A 15251-nucleotide genomic window follows, 5' to 3' on the forward strand; every position below is an offset into this window, starting at 1 on the left:
TCACACTCTCATTACACATACATATAGGATCTTGGGGGTGGGCACAATCACGGAGTCCAAATCACCATCAGGGTGTATACCTCACCCCTGACGTCGTTGCCCACCTCTCAATTTTAAATACACTTAGTCATTGAGGGTTAGCAGGAGGGACTATGCGCTTACCTGCTGCTCCTTGGCAGGTAGCTCCAAGCCCTCCTGGGTTTTAATTGCACCTTAGAACACATATGCATCAACACTACAATGAGCGGGTGGAGGGAGGTTTGGAGTCTTCTCCCACCCCCATTCTCTGCGGCCTGCTGGAGCGGGAGGGCTAGTAGGAGGAGTTGGCCGTCCGACTGCGGTCTGGGGTGTGGGGCCTCCCTGCTGCTGCGGAGTCGGGGTGGTCTGCCTCTCCCCTCCGCAGGGAAAAGGGTAACACCACCTGGGTCTGGGTGCAATTCCCCCCTCCAGGGGCAAGGGTACCTAGACCCGGTTTGTAGAGTACGCTTGGGGAGTGTGATTGTGTGTACAGCGTCTCTTTATGTCTGTCTCCACGTTGGTTGAGTGTGGAGTGAGTGCATATGAGAGCATGAGGGTGGGAATGGATGTTTGTGTCTGTGTGTGCCTGTATGTCTGTGTCTATATGTCAGGTTGGGTATCAGACGCCACCTCTCTGGGGACACCTCAGGCCCTCCAAGGTTTGGAGGCCTATCTCCACCCACCACCACTTCCCCTGCCGGTGGCGGACTCCCTCAGGTGTCGGTGTGTTGGTGGTTCTTTGTGTCTGGGGGTGGGCGTCCGGGTACACACCGGCTCACTCCTTGGCGGCCGCTTGTCGGGGCCTGGGGCTCGCTCGGGCCCCTTTGGAGGTGGGGTGCCCCCGGCCTCTCGGCCTAGGGCTCGGTCACTCAGGCGCAGCTGGGGGCCGGCGGAGCTCACGGGCGCGTCACTGCAACTCCCCCTGACTTCTGCTCCGCGGCTGCTGGGCGAGCCCTCATCTGGGACTCTCCTCAGCTCTTACTGGGACAGTGGCGCGGCTGCCCCTCTGTTGGTCTTCCATGGTCTCTTGTGTTCTGGGGGCCTCTGGATGTCTGGAGTTTTGATCTCCTCCATACCCGCTTCACACCCTGGAGGACGGGGCTGTGGCCCCCCCACACTCCCTAGCAGATCATTACATGGAGAAACCTTTGGAATGCAAGCATGCTGATCCACACAGGTATGCACACATGGGTATTCACAGACGCGGACTAAAGCTTTCTTGGCTGCTGCCTCAAAGCACACTGTGCGCTGTCTATCTTGCGTGCTGCACAATATCGTTTATTACTTAGTAAATACTGATATCTATGACTAGCTAGTTTATTGTGATGGTGCTTTGTTTTCTCTATTATTATGTTGCTCTTTGTTGTTTGCTGTCTCCTCTGTTTGTTTTTGTTTGTTTGTTTGTTTGTTTGTTTGTTTTTTCTCCATACAGGTGACCCAGGAGTTTTGTTTTTTTTTTTTTTCTCTCTTCCCCCCCCTTCTCACCGTCTCTTCTCCCCTTTGGTTTTCTTTCTTTCTCTCCCCCTCTCTCTCTCATTCATTCCCCCTGTCCTATTTATTAAAAAAAAAAAAAAAAAAATGACAAAGGATGAACTGAAGCTCTGCCATCACGTAATGTCGCATACTGCTGTTTCTGATGTCATTTAGGAAGAAAAAAAAAAAAAAAAAAAAAAAAAAAAAAAAAAAAAGAATGCAGCTCAGAAATAATTCATTTAATTGATGTGAGATTAAATGTCAAATTTCCCTCCAGCTGACCTCAAATTGTATCTCCAATCTTTATTGATCTATTAATGTGGCTTTTTTTCACTTCATTTCCAACTTAATTTATTTTGCTGGGACATTGATTTGTATTCATCTGTATTACATGCATTCATATTGTTTCATTATCAACACACAAGTCAGTGATAAGTTCCTCTCTCTATCATTGCTCTCTACTTGCCAGTGGACTCAATGATAAAAGGCTTATGGGTCAAATGGAAGAAGTGTTTCATAGTTTAAATAATCATCTTTTAACGTAGAGTCTAAATTCACGGTTGCAGATAGGATCTCCCAGGGCTACACACAGAGAGACACACGATGACAGTTTGCACTCACATTCACACTCATGGGCAATTTAGAATCACCAATTAACCAAACCCCACTAATTTTATGTCTTTAGACTGTGGGAGAAAGCTGGCATACCTGGAAGAACCCACACAGACACCGAGATAACATGGAAAACCAACATAAAAAAGAAGTAGCTGGATGATGGATTCAATCCAAGGATCTTCTTGCTGTGGGGCAGCAGTGCTAACCACCTTTTCAACCTTTAAACCTAACTTCTTTGAGTGTCACAGAGTTGATTCAGTTCATCTGGATGTTGTGTTTTCAGTGGGAGAAACATTTCATCACTCATCTAATTCAGCGGTCCCCAATCCCCGGGCCTCGGACCGGTACCGGTCCGTGAGTCATTTGGTACCGGGCCGTGAGAGTTGAGGCTCAGGTGTGAAATGTATGGTTTTCAGGGTTTTTATCGGTTTTCAGCGTTATTTTGTTATCGTTTTTATCGTTAACTCGGTTTTCCTGGGTCTTTTCACGTGTGTTATGAATAAATCTACTTTTTTTCGGTACCGGTATTAGTTTTATTTTGTTGTATTTATTTTTGACACCTTAAAGGCCGGTCCATGAAAATATTGTCGGGCATAAACTGGTCCGTGGTGCAAAAAAGGTTGGGGACCGCTGATCTAATTGACTTCTTCACTCTCAGCTGACTGCAGGTTTCCCCAATCTTAGAAACGATACATTTGACCAGAACTACTGACTAAAAGTGGGCTGTGAGGTCAGGTTCACGGTCATTCATATGCACAGAGAGTTGGGGAAAGCATTTAAACATTCTTGCGACCACATATTACAATATATTTACTCAACACCTTTTAATTAGTAATGAACAATACATTGCAGGCCATGAGAGAGAAAGAGAGAGATCTTAATATCACTAAACTATCTTAAAAACTGTAGGCTCAACAAAGACTTATTAACAGGTTAAGAAATCCTTGCTATTGCATCTGTGTTTGCAGCCATCTAGTAAACTCGACCAACTCATTAGGAAAATGTCGCTAAACTAATAGCTTAACTTCGCCGACTAGCTAGGTTAATGCTAAGTCTTTGCGTCTGATGCTGGAAAGACTGCACAGAGTGGATTTCAAATCAGAATATGTGAGGTCGATACTACAAATGCACATTCTTGTGTAAAATAGTCATTTAACCTTTTGCTGATGAAAACCCATTAATGAGTGCATGTTTAAATATAACCTTTTTCCTATTATGTTTTGCACATTCCACAGAGTGACAGAAATTTGCCACAGGGTAAAGCAGGAGACAGATATGCATCGCTTAAAGCATGAAACAAGGCCCAAATTAAGGTAATGATAGCCAGTAATTTAGTTTGACATGATTATTATAAGGGTGACTTGGGAAAGTTTCCTACAGTGATGGGGAAAGTGATGTGTAAAGCAGTTCTTTTCAGTGTCCTGAATATCTTGACTCTTTATATTGGTCACTGAATCTTTCAGAGCTCTGACTGTACTGTCCCAGTCACTGAACTCAATCATGGGTGAATGGTGTATTTTACTCATGATACCTTTGATCACTTTGACTAACATTTCAAACCTTATAAATCTTTATTTTTTCAAAGTCTCTTGATTGAGTAAAGGAAATCGTGGAGGGTTTTTTCCAGCCCATTTTAAACTGGATGAGGTTGTATATCATGAAGGGCTACGGAAACGGGGTCACGTCACGAGACAGTCTGGTATGATGGCCGAAACCTTGCTGTAAATACAAATTCTACACAGCACAGCCTGAGCACACTGAGTGGGACATGCTGATGTAAAGCATTGCCAAAGGCAAGTCGGCCTGCAGCTGACCTTCACTCTTATCTCACTTATGGCTGCTAGCATGCCTGATGGATGTTTCCTTATTGTTTGTACAGACTGACCCGTGTGGAATCTGTTTACAAGATTTGTGTGTATGTGTGTGTGTATGTTAGGGGGGGTCTGGGCTTTTATGCTGTCTGCTCAGTAGTATCCCACACTACTGAAAAAGAAAAACACACACACAATACTGAAATGTTCCTATAACTGGGATTTTAGAGAAATTGAAACAGCATATTAGTCTGGCCACAGTTGTAGCTCCTCACCAGTGGACTGGAGTCGGGACCAAACTAGGTTTGGTAATGCTGTGGTCCAAACAGTTCCCACTTATTCCATAAAAACCTTCATCTGGAAAAAATTCTTCACAGCAACAGGGAAGGAAAAAAGGAGCAAAATCACATGAAGCCAGCCACTCTCCAATCTTTGCGGTGGAAAAGCCATTAAAGAACAGATGAGTACAGACTACCAGAAGGGACGAAGAACTACAGGATGAATGACAAGTGTCTTAGACGTTATTTAAAGGTAAACAGATAATTATAACGACACTGGATCCACTGTGTGGATTCCCTCTGTTTCATCTATCTCCCTCTGCCAGCTACCTACTGTGGTAGGAGTCTTTCAGAACTCTCTCTTTAAACTCTAAATCAAAGCTTCCCTTAAATTAAGAGGGCTACTTCACTTCATGCTGCATCTCAAATTAGGGACCTGAGATTTAGGTCCTTTGGCGCCATTACATCAATCTGACTTCTTTATAGAGCCAACCACAAGTGAGATGGGTTCTTAAGAGAGGATTAAGTAGAGTGATGCTTGAAATCAAGACTTAGACTAACAGCACCAGAAGGCAGGCGTTGACAATAAGCAAATAAATATTCCTGCTGGTTGACGGTTGAAGGACAACATGATAAAGGTGATGTTACACAACTTTGACATTTGATACTTTAAGTTATTTTAGGCTCTATATGAATGATACTGGGCCTCTGGTGATATGATTTGCACACTCCTTGTCTTTTATATGCCCCAACAAATGCCAAGGAGTAGCCTTGATGAGTACTGCATTAGATACTGTATCAAAGATGTGTGGTGCACACTGGCCCCTAAATCAATAAAGGCACAAATATCAGTAAACAAAACACTGCCAACCAGCCAAAAATGTTAAAAACGTAACTCAAGTAGCCATCACTTATAGAATAGAGAAACATTAAACTGCATCTAGGCTTGTGTTTCTAGCAATCTGATTATGACATCTCTCCTTTTAGTTTTTTTTTGGGGGGTTTCCACTAAATTCTGAGAGATAAGAGGAAACTGTGCCAAAAAAAAGGGAAATTCCTTGAATGGCCACTTCTACTCTCCAGAAACAAGTCGATCTCCATGGATCCCATCCCTAAACACTGAAGTGTCATAATAAAACTAGTTTAGGGCTCTTGGACCTCTGAACTGCGCTATAGCTGTTATCTGACAAATAATATGGTTTGCCATGCAGTTAATTGACACTATTAGCTTGTACAAAAACTATGTATGTATATCTATGTCACACACCTTTATCGTAGCTATACGGTCTATGGGTGTACCTTGCTAAGAATGTTTGCTAACACCGATAAATGACCAGTCTGCCATCTTGTTTAAATATGTTCTGGCTGCAAAACAAAAACAACAAAAGGCTAAAAGGCAAAATGCTTGAGGTTTCAAAATGCTAATTCACATGTAGAGAGGTTGATGGTTGCTATATGCAGTTTATTTTTAACCTGTAGTTGCTAAATGGCATATTCTCTTTTGCTAAACGGAACTTTTAGCCTTTGATTCTAAGCAGAGGCGCACAAAGTGTGCTGGTTAAAGGAAATTAAAAAGTTCTGTTAGACGAGCAGGAATAAAGCAAAGTAAAGTAGAAGTTACTTATTTAAAATCCCCCAAAATGGGCTGAAAGATAGATGGTGAAAACATGGAATAACACTTTGTGTAATTATGATTATAAGTGACACCAGCATAGATATTTAATCCTCTGTTCATTTTATTTATATAAAATTTGTATATAAATCCCAACAGTTACCTCAAGGTACATTTATTGTAAGGTAAAGACCCTACAATAAAGACATTTATACACCACGTGTGTAATGTTCATGCAATACATGCAAATATTTTGTGTATTAAAAATATTTCTCAGCCTCACCTACTCCTAATACAGCCTTTCATACCGACCACTTTATTTCATAGGACGATTTTGCAGCATTTATTTTTTAGGATCATTCTCAACTTTTTTGGGATCCAAATGAACAGATCTGACTAATCAGATCGCTGCATTTAGCGACAAGTGCACGTGCACTTCAAAATATGCACTAGTACTGAATTTACAATGATATAAAAATGGTCAAATAATAATATTTTACCTCAGACACACAGTTAGATGCTGCTCTGGGTCAATCTGCTCTCTGAAATGGTTTCTCTGCCTCCTTAGATGTGGTCCCAACTCTGCCTGTAAGAGTTCAAACTGCCCCTCTGACATCCTGAAATATGTTGTACAAAAGCGTTCACGATACAGCTTCAACTCCTGGATGAAACCACGAAACTCTCCCTGCTGCTGCCTTCTCATGAAAACTGGATGAACCCAAAACCTCAGTTTCTTCCTTTCCTTATGTAGAACCTCAGGACCAGCTCATCATCGCTTGATGTTGACTTCATTTTTTTCACACTGTGTCTTTTAAGGATGAATATTTCTCAAAATCACAACATATTTGGAGTGTGTATACATTACACAACAACTATGCATTCAAAAAATTCAGAATTTTGTGTTGTTTTTTCCACACATTCTCTGCATTAAGGCCTTAATACAGCAAAACCCCAACAATTAGACAGTGGGAATGAAAAACTCCCCTTTAACAGGAAGAAACCTTCAGGGGAACCAAAAGTATTGACTAGCACTGCTTTACTAGAGGTAACCCTTCTGTTTTCTAAACTCAGCAATTTCTGTCAAATTTCCAGAACAAAATGACTGGGTGTGCATCAGTTAGTGAGCGTAATCTCTGCCTATACGGCATACAAGGGCTACCCTAATGGTCGTCAAACCACATATTCACTGACATACACACTTGGTGTCAAAACTCATCATTAAAGGTAATGGAGAGGTCATTCGATGTCATCTTTCTGGAGGAAAGCGTTAAAGAAGGACATATGCAGCATTGTGCTTGGTCCTGTTAATAATGGAAGGAATCTATATTGCAGTGGTATTGCCTATTATGTGTGTCATCATGACAAAACGTGGTCCTGGAGATGCTAACTGTAGCGAGAACTGCCACAAAAGTATTTTTGAGTACTTTGGCTGGTGTGAAGTTAAGATTAGAATGAATTCTTAGCCTTAACTACCACAGGGGTATTTTTTGATTAGGGATTCATATGTTGGTGTGATCACATCTTAAAACTGCCTCTTAGTTAAAGGAATGTTCACTTTCTTTTCAGGTCAATATTTGTAAAGTAAACTGGTCAATACTGGACATAAAGAGGCGTTTTCCTCAAGCAGTTCCTTTGTAGGTCAATGGAACTTCCTACAATGCAGTTTTAGGAAGTTAAAAGCCTGCAGAACTTGTTTTGTGCAAAAAAAAGAGCCCTCAACTTTTCACCTGAATATAGAGATAGTAAAAAAATTCCTTTTCTTCAGTGTGTAGGAATGCTAGTACTGTTTACAGTACTAGCATATGAACCTATCCTGTAGTTTGTAGGAGTGGAAGGTCCAGTAGAACGCATAGGCATACACAGCAAATATTTCTCTTGTCTGTAGGTGCTCTACTGTTTAGCCCGGCCCTGTCAATCATTCCTCTATTGCTCAGATTTAATCAGCTGCAAATGCGCTTAAGTTCAAGCTATAATGTCCTTATCTTATCGACTATATATAGGACCATGTGGTACAGTGAATCTCTTACTCATTATGTGTTTACATCTCTATATCCTTCTGTATCTAGGACAGTCTGTCATGTGACCTGTGTGACAATCAGCTCTGCTGTGGCAAGTTTTCTTTCAGCCTGACAGCCATGAAACATTTGGACTCTGGTCACAGTGGGCCTCAGCGCTGATCGTCACTGCATTTCTGTCGGCATATGGAGGGGCTGGAGGGGTGGGGGGGTTTTGTTAACAGAGAGAATTCGATGAGCAGGCAAAGATATTCATTCTGCAAAAGCGCTAAAGTCTGTTTTTATTGGGTGGACGCAAATCCCTTCACATTCAACAGCTCTTTCTGGCAGCAACGAGCCAGTTCTGGATGGGTTTCTGGCTGGGCCTGTTGGGCCCAGCAGGCCGTGACAGGGATTTGACTTTCCCAGCAAGTAAGCGGGGAGCCTATGTGAAAACCACTGAATGGCTCACGACAGTTAAGAAAGAAAGAAGAAAAAAAGAGAGATTACGACTCTAAAAAAAGAAATCTGAGGTTAATCGATAAATGAGTAATTTCTTGCATTTGGCAGGAAGTTTGTTTCTGGAGCAAACCAGTGCAGTAAACTTGATTTACAGTCAAACAGATGCATAACAGAAGACATAACAAATCTGGTTTTCAGATATTTTATTGAGGAAAACATCTTTAACCTTTTGACCCATTGGACAAATAACATAATATAGCAAAAAAAAAAGAAACCAAAAAAAAAGCTACTGAGAACATTTCCTCTGAAGCTCGATCACAGATTGAAAATCACTGCAACACCTGCAGTGTCTGATACATTTATAAAAATAACAATCATAAAAAATATACATACATGACAAAGATTTTTTTCTTTTCTTTTGCGATTTGTAAAAGACTGCATGAAACTGAGCTTTGGACAACACATACAAGACGCTGCAGCAACCCACAATCTCTAACTGATAGGCACGATCACTAGCTGACAAGCAGACTGGAGCCACTAGCTAGTCCACTGTTAGGACTTCACTGAGTATAAAATTACAATACATTGCCTGCACAATCCAAAGGATACCATCAGCATGGACAGCTATTTAGAAGAAACAACTGAGCAAAGAAGTTATGGGTCACCAGACTAGGGGATGAGAGCGAAATGCTTTTCCATCGAGAGAATTTCTTTTTTTGTTGCAGTACTGACACGATGCTAGTCGCGGATGTTTTCAGATTTTTTTGTCTTAATGCAGCTGGGGGAGAAAAAAGCTACAGTATAGTTAGCAAGCATGTAATCATATATTTATACACAATTCTTCAAAACAGGTGAGGAATGAAGCCTTAAAAAATCAAAAAAGAAAAACATTAATAACCATCAACCCTCACAACGGAAACATAAGGTGCAACTTAGTCGTCTGATGCTGAGGTGGACGCATGCATGCGGGATTCTTCGCTTTCCATTCTTTGTTTCAATGAGCAGATAATTAAAGCAGGCGCTGATAACAGGATGGTTTGGTTTCAAGCTCTCCGACAAGTTGTAGCTGTAATCTGACCTTAACAAAGACAGTTTGTACAGTAAAACACAGTAGCCCCAGATAGATAAACCCCATCACCAGCTGCACCCATCTCTCCAGATCATCAGTTGGGTTTTTTTCCTACTAGCGTCTCACTCTCTTCTGCCTCTCTTTCTCTATCAGCATCTGCTTCAAACAATGGCCTCATTAAACTTTAGGGCTATCAACAAAGGGGCAGGAGGGAGGAGACGCCTAAGTGTTTGGCACTACATTTCCTGAACAGAGTATCTGCATTCCCAGCTAAGTTCAAGCTCTTCAGCAGCAGCTGCGGAATTCCCTGCCAGGGTGCTACAGCAAACAGTTTCTCATCATCTGAGGTGTCTCTGCAAGCCTCCTCCAAAACTGAGGAACACAGTCTACGATCGAGCTCTCCCTGCATCGATCATCTACTTATTGTCACTCCCACCCCTCCTTGTTTTTGTTTTTCTTCTCAGATGAGAAAAAGTGAAGCACCACTACACAAAATATACAGGAAACATTGTTTGTGACTCCATAAGTCGCTGATATTTAATCGGGCTCTGTCATGACATGCTGGTAATCTGGGACGTTTACTGAATATACACAAGAGGAAACGTGAACCTTGCAGGAACTTTTCGTTCGTACGTTTGGCTGCTACTTTACTGCAAAATCCACACAAACAGTGCTCCTTTTTCACCCGAACACACGCGTGTACACAAACACTGACTGTGCAGGATTTCACATATACATTCACAAGCCTCTGGGGGTGCTACTGTCTATAAACAGCGTAGGGGGTCATGTGGCCTGCTCGTTCTTTTCTCTGCCTGCTGTGAGGCAATAGGCACTTTATAAACACATAAATGTTCACATATACAAACAGACATTACAATAGCTTCATATTTTGTTTCTATTTCTCCCTTAAAAGTGGGTGGGGTATTCGAGTTAGAAAAAAAAAATCTTTGGTCTGTAAACAACAAGAATTATATCCAAATGTGAGGTGATGTTTGTTGTCCACTCTAGTTTAATAGGATCTCACCTCGGTTCAGATGATGTAAAGCACGGCGCGCTTTGGAGCACTGTGCACCTCTGATTTCACCTCAAAGTGCATGTGAGTGTCTCGCTTAAAGACTCTGATGCAGCTGATTGGGCTGCTGCTGCTGCTGCTGCTGCAACATGCTGGCTAATGAGTTTCAATTAAAGATTGAATCAGTCTTCTGCACAGTGTCAATGATACGTCTGCAGCTGGCATTCAAGGCCTTAAAACTCAGATATTGCTTCCAAGCTATCCAAATGAGTCTTTTCCGAACCTGGTTGGCCTGGGCAGGATCAGGAGACTGTCGGTGTTTCGGTAAATGTGAGATAATCACATCTGAATTTTGCCAACTGTTCTGGATTTACCATTCATACTCAAAGTATGAACAAAAGCAGAAGCTTTGATGCAAAACACAGAACAAAAGGATGCCTTTTTTTCAGTCAGCTGTCAAGCACTGTGCAGGGTTAAGGGTACGACTGTGCCACTCGCTCCTGTTTAAAGACATCAGGATCCCTCCTTCCTCTCTCATTTAGGGATACTCAGTTACACGGCAGCCAGGTGGAGTAGGCAGGCTGCTGGCAAGCAAACACTGGCTGCACCTGCGCTATGTAGTAGTTACTGAAGTTGCCATCTGCCACATAAGGAGCAGGTTGGTAGTAACATGTAACATTAGCCACATTGGGGATGACATTCTGCTCAGCCAGGACACGTACAGCCAGCATGGCTATGAGCCCTAAGGTCTGCCGTCTCTCGTGTCCCATCAGACACACGGTGCTCTCGTTGACCACTCCGTGGAGGGTCATCAGGTAGTCGTACTTGCGGTCCTCCAGGCCCACAAAGTGGTTTTGAAGGTAGGACTCCAGCTTGCGCTGCTGCTCGCCAATATCAGGGAAGTCAATGAAGAAGCGCGAGCACATGTAGCGCTGCAGGGACTTCATCTCTGACTCTGACGCAGCCCGGAACCCCCTCACCAGCAGGTGACAGTACTTCAGGAGACCCCCTCCACGGATCTCCTCCGGGTTCCGCGTGCAGATTATCTTGTGACGTAGGTGGTCCAGAGCCTCACTGAAGTCACCATACACGCTCTCGCCCATGATGGTGGGGTGGAAGGTCTCAGCCATGGGGTTCTCTGAGCAATCATAGAACAGCAGCAGAGAGTCAAGCTTGATCTGAAATGAGTCCACGCTGAACTCAAACTGCCGCCGGAGAGAGTCCACAAACTTCAGCTCCACATTCTTCCCCCGGTTATTGGAGAGGGAGATGAGACTCCAGCGGTCTGAGTCATTGCACACCTTCACCATCTTTTGCACATAGGCTTCCTAAATGAGTGAGTGTGCAGAGGGTGAAAGAGAGTGAGAGAAAAAGAAGCACAAACAAAGTGAAAAGAACTGAAGCTGCAATTACTAATTCAGTAGAATTCTGCCTAACTTTGCATTGTACAGTAAGGATTTGAATTTAATGCCTATATTTATACAAGTAATTACTGTATGTTGTTGAGCTATTAATGCTACTGACCTCAATATTAAAGGCTATGGAATGTACTTATATGGCTGAGCTCAGGATCCCTTCCAAATTGGTTTAACTCGATCCTCTTAACTACAGCAAACAAATTTTTTAACTATCACTAAAGTGATATCTAATTGCACATTAAGCTGTGCGTAATGGTCGCTAATCCCTGTTGGCACAAATACAATTCAATATTATCACATATATAAAACTAATCTAACAAATCTGAAGCAGAAATAAAAATCTGCCAGGGCGTGTGTAGCCTACCTTTAACGTTAAAGGGGTTATTTTCTCCTTATTCACACAGTCGGGTAAAAAATCCAGGAGACAGTCCAAAACTATGTCCTTCACAGTCTGAAAATCACTCTCTCCTTTCATATTTGCGCAAAATATGAGGTCAAGGTCTTTATAGCCCAGTCCGCTGTCCTCGTGCAGAATGTGGCTGGCCGCAGAGCCGTTTAATCGAACGTCCCGGACATGGATCTGTTTTTCCTCCATCCGACTGCGCACCACTTTAACTATCTGCCGCGGCTGCATCTCCAGAGTGGGGAAGTTTCCCCGGCCGTGTATCGGGATGGTCTCCGTCAGGATGGCATCCAGTCGCTGCACTTGCTCCCAGCTGAGGACGCTGACGTTGCTGCTGTCTGTGTCGGACACACAGCTGGTAGTGGAGCTGCTATCGTCCTCTGACATGGTGTTGAAGTCCTCCGGAATTTCAATAAAACAAAATTCAATCGTTTTCTCAAAACAGTAGGGTCTTCCGCATGAGGAGTGCCAGTATTTGAAATAGTCCAAAGTGACTGTAAACAGAAATAATAATAATAATAATAATAAAAATATATATATATTAAAGAGCAGCGGGGCTGGTGGCTGTGCGTTACAGTTTGCGCACTCTGGTTGGAGATCCAAGCGGAGAAGTGGCGCAGCAGTCGAGCTGGTGACTGAGCTAAGGGAGAATCTGAGCCCGCTAACAAAAGCGTGCGGAAGAGCGAGCCCTAACTTTCTCTTCTGTCTCTTTTACGCCTTTAAAACATTTGCCTCGGTGCTGCTGTCAATGCGTCCGAGCGCTGCGCATCACAGTCTTTGAAGGTCGCTGATGATCCAGGAGGGTGTTTGCTTTTCCGACTGTGACTCCATCGCCCAAAAGGCACGCCTATGACTTTATGAATTTGCATGAATAAGCTGCTGCTCAAGTCGCGCTTTTGGCACAGTCCTCCCACTGACGTTCAACCCCCTCGGAGGAATCTTGTGGATTTTTACGCACGGCTCCTACATATTTTTTAATATCTCCTCCTGCTGCCAAATAGTAATCCCGTTAATGCAGCTGTGTGCGCTCAGGAAATCCAGCTTCCTCTCCTCGAGTCTCTTTAGATCAACATATTCCCCCCCGTGCTTTTTTTCTATAAGTTAACCGATACTTGCCCACTTGACACGCAGCATCCTTCTGCAAGACTCTGGTCTGTAGTCTGAAGTTGTCAAGCTGCACTTCACCCCGCCCCCCATCTGCTTCTCGCTGCTAACGCTGGTCAGTTTGACAATACTATAAGGCTCTGCTTTATCAAGCTGCTCCATAGCCTTATAGTAAAATTTTAAAATGAATTTTAATGAGAAGATATATATTAAATTTCATATCACTTCATGAGATAACTGAGGCTCCGAACCACACTGAATACGGGAACAATCATTCAGTTACTCATGAGATCATTCCCGTGGTCATGATCCCTCTTTTGTCAAATAAAATTACAAATTAAAAAAAAAGAGGAAAAAAAAATAGAATTAAATTGTTAAAAAAAAATAAGCAAATAAATAAATATAAAAGTATTCTAATCTGTTTAGACTGAGCTGATCCGCAACTCGCTACACGTCGTCATGTCGCCATCTATGGGATGGCTGGTTTAGGCCTTTAAGTAAATCAGCTGAGCTACACTGAGTCTAAGGCTACCTTTACAGTGTCACTATCTACAGTCATTGTTAAAAGTCATCAAAGAAATGCGACTTTTAATTTTAAAAGAAAAAAAAAGTGGGTAAACATTTTGCCTGTGACATTAAAAACCTGTTACCTCTGACCTCACATACACCTTCAGCTGCTGATATGCTCAGTGACCAATCAGGATACTCTCTAAAACACACTTTAGCACAGGGGTGGGCAATTCCAGGCCCCGAGGGCCGGTGTCCTACAGGTTTTAGATCTCACCTTGGGTCAACACACCTGAATCACATGATTAGTTTGTTACCAGACCTCTGGAGAACTTCAGGACATGTTGAGGAGCTAATTTAGCCATTTAAATCAGCTGTGTTGGTCCAAGGACACATCTAAAACCTGCAGGTACACCGGCCGTCGAGGCCTGCAGTTGCCCACCCCTGCTTTAACATGTCCATCATGTCATTGGTTGCAATTAAGGGTTTGCATTGTGGCATTTCATCTCTTTGATTAATGTCATTATATTTCTGTATGGCTTCTTATGAACCTCTCAGACTCTATTAAATCAGCATGTGAGAAGGTCAGGGGTTGCATGAGCCCGAAGGGATCAGTGATGCCCAGGGAATGCCATGTGGAGGCAAAGGAGGCTGTCGTCACGGACACTCTATTAGGCACGGGTAAAGCCCTGCGTCACTGGAGCCACCCAGATCTGTAAACCCTGATTATCCCATATACTCTACTGCACTGTCTTAACTCAGAGTCCCACACAGGAGCTGTGCGTAACTCCCTCATCATGACAGGATGCAGACACACGCAGTCAGCTATAATGGCGCTTACAGTTAACTTGCACCCCTGTAAAATCAGCCTTAATTAAAGAACGATTTTCAAATTTGGAAGAAAAATATTATTTTTAGAGTGTTTTAAAAAGCTTGACCTTCACTTCATCTGTTGCCTGTAATTGTGTGTTTTGTTTTCTCTTTACTTTGTTTTGGCATGTTGAACTGCAGACAGGTTGAACTGAAACTGAATCCCACATCTGGAAATATACATGGAACCGTTAGTCAGTTACAATGGACTGAAAGCAGCTCTGCCAATGTGTTTCCCAGGTGTGGAGACACGGTTTGCAAAGCATTGGACTGGGCCCCGTGGCCATGCATGGTGCTGCTGCTCCCCTCTGCAAAGCTAAATCAAAGCCAGCAGCAGGTATACACATCCATTACAACACCAAGGACTGCAAATGAAATGTTTTGTATAAACACAACCTGGCACCTCATTACTCATTGCGAAATGGATGATTTATTCTTTTGAGCGTATTGAAAGACAGGAATGAGATTATGTTGTCAGAAATTCAAATGGAGGCGCAAATTCAAAAATAATACATACCCTTTCCTACTGGTGATGTTAATGCCTTTTCCTGTCAGATGACTTGGTGGTTATTTAGATTTAAAAATCATTTCCAAAACAGAGCCTT

The 15251-nt window shown here is 42.8% G+C and overlaps 1 protein-coding gene across 1 annotated transcript; it reads right to left on the minus strand.

The window, feature by feature from the left end:
• Window positions 1-8449: 8449 nt before the first annotated feature.
• tent5aa (terminal nucleotidyltransferase 5Aa) lies at window positions 8450-13291 on the minus strand. Its single transcript, XM_085473405.1, has 2 exons — window positions 12127-13291; window positions 8450-11672 (listed from the first exon to the last, which is right to left on the minus strand). The coding sequence occupies exons 1-2, from the start codon at window positions 12550-12552 to the stop codon at window positions 10893-10895; spliced, it is 1206 nt and encodes a 401-aa protein (XP_085329531.1). The 5' UTR covers window positions 12553-13291; the 3' UTR covers window positions 8450-10892.
• Window positions 13292-15251: the final 1960 nt, after the last annotated feature.

Source organism: Copadichromis virginalis, linkage group LG11 (assembly GCF_057382275.1).
Source record: "Copadichromis virginalis isolate Kocher_CV1m ecotype Utaka linkage group LG11, C_Virginalis_male_GT1.1, whole genome shotgun sequence".
Taxonomy (NCBI): domain Eukaryota; kingdom Metazoa; phylum Chordata; class Actinopteri; order Cichliformes; family Cichlidae; genus Copadichromis; species Copadichromis virginalis.